Source organism: Epargyreus clarus, unplaced genomic scaffold (genome assembly GCF_041222505.1).
Source record: "Epargyreus clarus isolate Ecla_fem2 unplaced genomic scaffold, WU_Ecla_fem_2.2 ptg000001l, whole genome shotgun sequence".
In the NCBI taxonomy this organism is placed as follows: Eukaryota; Metazoa; Arthropoda; class Insecta; order Lepidoptera; family Hesperiidae; genus Epargyreus; species Epargyreus clarus.
In genome coordinates, this window is record NW_027332209.1 from 12,929,757 (window position 1) to 12,936,772 (window position 7,016).

At 38.1% G+C, this 7,016-nt stretch overlaps 1 protein-coding gene across 1 annotated transcript; it reads right to left on the reverse strand.

Annotated features, from left to right (window-relative positions):
- Positions 1 to 252: 252 nt before the first annotated feature.
- On the reverse strand, positions 253 to 6,302 carry LOC140757565 (uncharacterized). Its single transcript, XM_073093337.1, has 4 exons — positions 6,253 to 6,302; positions 2,105 to 2,173; positions 1,126 to 1,317; positions 253 to 550 (listed from the first exon to the last, which is right to left on the reverse strand). Exons 1-4 carry the CDS (start codon positions 6,262 to 6,264, stop codon positions 353 to 355), a joined length of 471 nt encoding a protein of 156 aa, XP_072949438.1. The 5' UTR covers positions 6,265 to 6,302; the 3' UTR covers positions 253 to 352.
- Between the last annotated feature and the right edge of the window lie 714 nt (positions 6,303 to 7,016).

Consider the following 7,016-nt stretch of genomic DNA (forward strand, 5'->3'; position numbering starts at 1 on the left):
CCAGCGATCTCTTCCAGAAAACCTTTAGGTGAGGAGTTATAGTATGGATGAATAGAAAAAATCATTATCGTTATAGCAAGTGTTATGTTTACTTTACGCAAATGTCTGAAAAATCAGAGGTGATTCCCGTCGACTGACGGGCTGAGTTTTAACCACTAGACTATCACTATTTAAGAACGCGTTACAGCCCAAAACTGTTAATAAATTACTCTAAATTTTACATAAAAAAAAGTGTCAAAATAAAACAACATCTTCAATACTGATTAAATAATAATTTATTTGCACCACGCGGTAGAGCGGACATGACCTCAACGCGTAAACAATTGTAATAGAACCTTATTTACAATAACAATTACCAACCATGGCCATACGAGCCGTATGATCCGTACGATCCGAGCGACGGGTACGACGGGTACGACACGACCTTCTGGACCACTGGGGCAGCTTGCACCACTGGCTGCGCGATGACTGGGGCGGCGTGGACCACTGGTTGTGAGACCACTGGTGCTGCGTGTACTACATGTTGTGCTACTGAGACTGGGTGGACAATCTGAAAATAATATTTAGTATTATATAATTCAAGGTAGAATCTCTGTGGTTCGACGCCAAAAGCACCAACGTCACATCATTTTCCATAATAATAGTGTCAAACTCTGCTGTATTCTGGTTTGAAGGGGACACACTAACAAACTACACGAAGCGTTGGACCTTAATCTTCACGTATAGTAACGTATCTATGAGCGAATTCAAGTAGGACTATAGGCCCATACAAGATTTATTAGTGATGTCCAAGTGTCCAATCACTACAGGTGGATATATAAACAAGAACAAAATAGCAATGAACACTGCTCTTAATAGGCAGAAACAATCGAAGAATAGAATATGGTTTCGTCGGGATTCCTTTCGGCCATAAAGGTGTAGGATATGGAATGAATTTCCTGTCAAGTTATTCACGGAGCACTATGCTATAGAGCTCTTTAAGCATGGTACAAGAAAAGTTATTTTTCAAAGCCAGCGATACATTGGCGACTTCATTCGAATGGTGAATTTCCACAAAATACCTACTTTCTATCAAGAAGTTCATTTGCTTTATGGCTAAGATAAGCATAAAGATTGTAACTCTACCTGTTGGAACGACGCGTAGCTGGTGGCTGGTTTAGCAACAGCCACTGGTGCAGCGTGGACGATGGGAGCAGCGTGGACCACCGGGGCCGCGTGAACCACGGGGGCGGCTTGAACCACTGGTGCCGCGTGGACCACTGGTTGAGCTACTGTGTATGTGGGCTGGGCTACTGCGACCGCGGGTTGGTGGAAAAACTGCGGAGAAGGGAAATTATTGTCATGGTAACGTAACTATACCCTTACCATGACTTTTTACGTTTTGAAAAATATGACTGTTTTGGTATTTGTTTACGTATTGGCCCATACGATTTCCTAGTTCTGACACAATCCGCTAGGGGCGCTGATTCGAATTTGTATGGGCAAATACGTAAACAAATATCAAAACAGTCATATTTGTCGAAACGTAAAAACTCCTGGTAAGGGTACTGTGTACTTAATACCTGTTTTCGTTAAAGAATTGGTTTAAGGCCTACTTTTTTTTCTTCTTATGGCGTGCCTAAAGAAGTAAGTAAGTATTTCAAAAATCAAAGTCAAGTCAAATTATAACTTTAAAAACACTAGTATTCTTAGTATTGAAGGTGGTAGAACCCTTTGTGGTTCGACTCCGGCGGCACCACCGCCACACCTATTTCTACCTCATAACAGCAGTGTTAAGCGCTGCTGTGTTCCGGTTTGAAGGTTCTGGTAAGGGACACATACCTACTTTTCCGAAGCGTTCCAGTTTAGTCCTCAGGTAGCGGCGCATCTGTGTCCGACATCAGTTAGGAATATCTAATCCTAATCTGGGGTTGATTACAGATGACCATGGGCGGCAGTAGCCACTTACCATCAGGTGGACTGCATGCTCGTCTGCTACTCTCATATTATAAAAAGAAAAAGAAAAAAAAAATTCTTAGTATTATTGTCGTTTTGAATAAGATATGAGAATTTGAATTTCGCGTGAAAAATAAATAAGGACCTAAGAATTTTAAGGTATACTTACGTCACCGCCGCCATAGAAGCCGCCTGGCTTGGGTTTGGCGACCGCCACGGACAAAAGGGCGAAAAATACCTGAAAACAATGATAACATGTTTTAAAATAATGTTTTAAAATAATTTAAAATTTAAAATGAGTACACCGTTCATTATCATTAATCCGTTACTGTCCGAATACTAGGCATGGGACTAGTCTCGGAGTATCGAAATAGTCTTTTTATCGTGTTGGCCAAGTGCGGTTTATAGTAGGAGGTCCCACGATGCTAAATGTGTACTAACTCGAGCGTCATTGGGACCTATACGATTGTGTAGATTAGATGTTAGAATGAAGAAAATGTTATATGATATTTTTCGATTCAGATGATTTTATTCTGACGATTCGAAAAAAAATAGTATGAGAATGTATGAAGAATAATGTATTTTCGTTAAAGTTTACGATTATTCCTTTAATGTACATATTAAGTTATCTTTTGAAAGTTTAAGAAGTGCAAGATAAAATTTTTTAAAGAGGGTATGCGCTATAAACTAGTAAATTTTGTGAGACACTTGTAAGAATTTTCAAGCCTTAGATTTGGTGACAGAACAGGAAGCCGCGACAAAAAAGGGATTTCTCCCTTCTTTAACCCACTAACCCCATTATATCGTCACCCCATAGCGATAGAGCTTTACTGCCCTACTTTGTACCACATGAGTGGCTTATGACGGGTTTTCCTCACCTTGTAAGTTTGTAGCATATCATGGTTTGTAGCATCGTGCCATGTGGCTGTTTCTTTAATAGTTCCTAGAACTAGATTGAGTTCGCAAATGAACTTGATTGAGCTCGCAAATTGGTGAATTAATGATTCGATTAATCCGATTGATTGGCCTGGTTTAATAATTGTTGAAAATATCTTTGGTCTTCATTTTTTGGTCGCACAATTAATTTTATTTATTTATTTATCGTTACATCTATCATTACAGGTATTCTTAACCTAAAGCGATAGAGTAGCCTAATTATAACGTTACATATAAGATATTAAATATACTGATAATTTTGCGAATTCACTCCAGTGACAACAAAAGACGTCACTTCTATTGTGGACCTCATTAAGAATCCGAACAGCTCTGGTGAGGGGAGCCTTGGCCAGTAGCTTGGTCCTAGCTGACGGAGGCGCCAACAGCGGCGGGCGATACCGTCGTCACACATACCGATTTGGCACGCAAATATTTAATGGTTCTCACCCTTAACAATAGAAAATTTCTTGTGTGTGGTAACAGTACCCACACACACGTACACAGGTACACACACAAAAAACGATTACATCTTTTTGTAAAACTCGTTCTTTTTTATTTATTTTCGTGATTAATAAACTTTTGATGTGTAGTGATTTACTTAGAAATTGTTCGTAGATTGTCTATTCTATATGATTATATTTTTTTAGATCTTTAGAGTACCTCTATAACACCGTAGCCATTATTTCGTAGCGCGTAGTATCTGAATTAGGGTTGTTACATACTAGGGCCTACTCGGTTTGTCCCTGTAGTTACGGGACCAGAATAGGGTTACGGTATCCTCGGGGTTGCGGGTGGCAAGAGTGGGAGCTTGGACCGCCCGGCCAGCAACCCCGGGAAGGACCAGCACACCACGGATCAACACCAGACGATATGGCGAGCGTCATGCTCATCTGGGCGGAGCCCTATGGGGCAACGCGCTAAGAGGACTCTGGTTGCGTTCCTTTGGAGATCCCGAAGTCCTTTACGCAGCGCCGAGGACGGCCACCGGGGGGGGTTTAGGGCGGTAATAATCCCACATAACTCTGTGTCGCTCCCACGGCACTGGGTACCTTTCGAAGGTTTCCCCCTCGACAAGAAATAAAATGGCCTACTCGGTTATATTTATGGTTGTGTACACAAACAGACTCAATTCCACCACAGATATTGGCGACATATGCGTTACTACCCGTAAAGACTAAATTGGAACGCCTCGGATAAGTTTGTCTCCCTTACCACACACAAAAGGTTCACAGACTTCAAACAAGACAGTAAAACAATAATACACACATCTTTGGTATTACGTGTATGCAATTTTTAATAACATTAAATAAAACCAGCCAAGTGTGAGTTAAGCTCTCGCTAAGTGTTACAAGTCTAGAACTGAATAAAATAATGAAGATTTTTTTTGATAATTATGTAACAGAAAAATATCACGTCATATAGAATCCTTAATATATAAGATTTAATAGTCTAGATTAGTTGGAACTCGAATGTGACTATTGCTCAATATATCAAGCAAGAACTTGAAACATATATCTGCAAATCGTTTTGCTATTACCTAAAGTAATTTGTGTTTATAGAACGAATCAAATAATTTCATATATCAATTAATTCGCTTTTAAGATTTCCGTTTATGTACGGTTCAAGCAAAACTGTTAATTTTGATTTTTTTTTTTTTTTTTTTATTATTATATAGGAGTAGCAGACGAGCATGCAGTCCACCTGATGGTAAGTGGCTTCTGTCGCCCATGGACATCTGTAATCAACCCCAGATAGGATTAGATATTCCTACCTGAGGTCGGCCACAGATGCGCCGGTACCCCTGACGACTAAGCTGGAACGCCTCGGAAAAGTCTGTCTCCCTTACCACACCCTTCAAACCGGAACACTGCAGCGCCTCACACTGCTGTTATCAGGTAGAAATAGGTGTGGCGGTGGTGCGGAATCTTCTTCTATCAATGCCATCGCAAACATACAAAATGTGTGTGTAAAATATTATTAAAATAGGCATAATAATAAAACTTTCTCGTAATATAACATGTATCTTATAGCAGCAGATCGCTGCTGTGTATTCGCGCTGGGGTCAAAGTATTTTAGACGTTTAAAATTACATTTTACAAAAAGGATTTTTTTTTATTTTTTTTGAAGGTGGTAGAACCCTTTGTGGTTCGACTCCGGCGGCACCACCGCCACACCTATTTCAACCTAATAACAGCAGTGTTAGGCGCTGCTGTGTTCCGGTTTGAAGGGTGTGGTAAGGGAGACAGACTTTTCCGAGGCGTTCCAGCTTAGTCCTCAGGGGTAGCGGCGCATCTGTGGCCGACCTCAGGTAGGAATATCTAATCCTATCTGGGGTTGATTACAGATGTCCATGGGCGGCAGTAGCCACTTACCATCAGGTGGACTGCATGCTCGTCTGCTACTCTTATATTATAAAAAAAATAAAAAAAAAGCTAATTTGGACATAAATAAGTATGTACCATGTTTGATACATAACGTCATTTAAAGCTATTTAACGTCGAGTATACAAAAAATATATAATTGCAGTATCTATAATTTCAAAACAAATACCGTTTTGTAAGCTCTAAAATATACCAGGGGCTTCCTATATATACCAAAAGAAAATCCGTTTAAGTCTACTAATAAAAGTTTTATGACGCGTTCCTAACAAAGGTATTAAATAGGTTTTTATATTAAATGTAGGAACATAGAGCAGACATTGCCAAGATTGTCATACAAAACATTTCCATCCCTCTCAACACAGACACAATCACAATTTGATTGACATTTGATATATTTCAAAATAATTAATTACTAATTGGTAATAACAAAGGAATGACACCTTTTCTCACGGATTTATCGATACTACTTATATGGGTAATTGTCATTGGATCTTTATAATACCGATGTTTTTTTTTGACGGGCTCAAACCGATTGAGAGTCGATAAGTGTGGGTAGCCCCTCAATATATAGCAGTATCAGAAATCAATCAACAAGGCGTATTATCATTGACGGAAACAAGTTTATTTGCTATCATTTGTAGTTATTACATTTTTATTAATGAAAAAGTCAGTTAAGTTGTCAACACTTGCGTAAAAATAAACTTAATGTTTTCTCTATGCGTAGAATACGAGTAATATTTTTTCCATAAGTTGTGTTGTAAATAATCGATTCGTATCGTACATAAGAAATTAGTACGTACTCGTTTCATAAATAATGAATTAAGTGACAAAAATTTTGGAAAAGTCCACATAATTAAAAGCATATCATTAAACCTATTTTGGCATTGTTTACTTTACGCAATATTTTGTTTTAGTTTTTTAACTTTTTATGGTTTTTGAACTTTTCGACTTTATTTTTTTTTGTTACTTTTTATTAATTAAATAGACAAAATATACTTACAAGGGATCGCATGGTTCCTGTCCGTTGCTACCGACGTAAGAATGTAGTCTGTGCTGAGCTGCGCGTACGCACCTTATATACCATTTAGGTATTTTCAAATCACGCGAGTTGGGCTGGGCTAGACATCCTAGGCCAGCGTTTCTCAACCTGGGCTTCGCGACCTTTGGGGGGGTCGTGTTCATTGTTAGGTGTAGCAATCTTAGTATTATTAGAAAAATAAGACGTTTCATAAAATATTTGTTCAATAAAGAAATCAATTTTAAACCCATGAAATGTGGGCTACATTAATAAAATAGACAAGCTTAAATAAATAAAAATACGCAGCTTTATTGAAAATAAATCATAAACGCTAATAAATAAGTACACTTTAGAATTAACAAATAATTGAAGCATTATTACAAATATATAAGCGATGGGGTCTCTATCATGGTTCTTAAATTTTTTTAGTTTTTCGTAAGTCGGAACATGAAAGTTTGAGAAACAATGCCGTAGGTCGATAAAATATGTACCCAAGTTACGGATGTAGGCCTTATTAGCTGGTAAGGGCGATTTTTTTGAAGGCATTACTTTAGAGGACATTACTATTCAAAATTGAACAAACATTTACATTTGAACCATAAAGATTATGTGATATGGTTGATTTAGATTAGGCTCATTAGTATGAAGTTTTTGCTTGAAACTGAATAATTAAGAATTCAGGTCCTATTCGTTTTTATGTGATAATCGATATATTAATTTAAATAAGTACCTACCTGTTTAAATCA

Coding starts and splice junctions, on each gene's coding strand:
- LOC140757565 (XM_073093337.1), bottom strand. Junction 1,318..2,104: donor GCTTCTATGGCGGCGGTGAC/GTAAGTATACCT, acceptor CCTTCTCCGCAG/TTTTTCCACCAACCCGCGGT. Junction 551..1,125: donor GCTACGCGTCGTTCCAACAG/GTAGAGTTACAA, acceptor TATTATTTTCAG/ATTGTCCACCCAGTCTCAGT.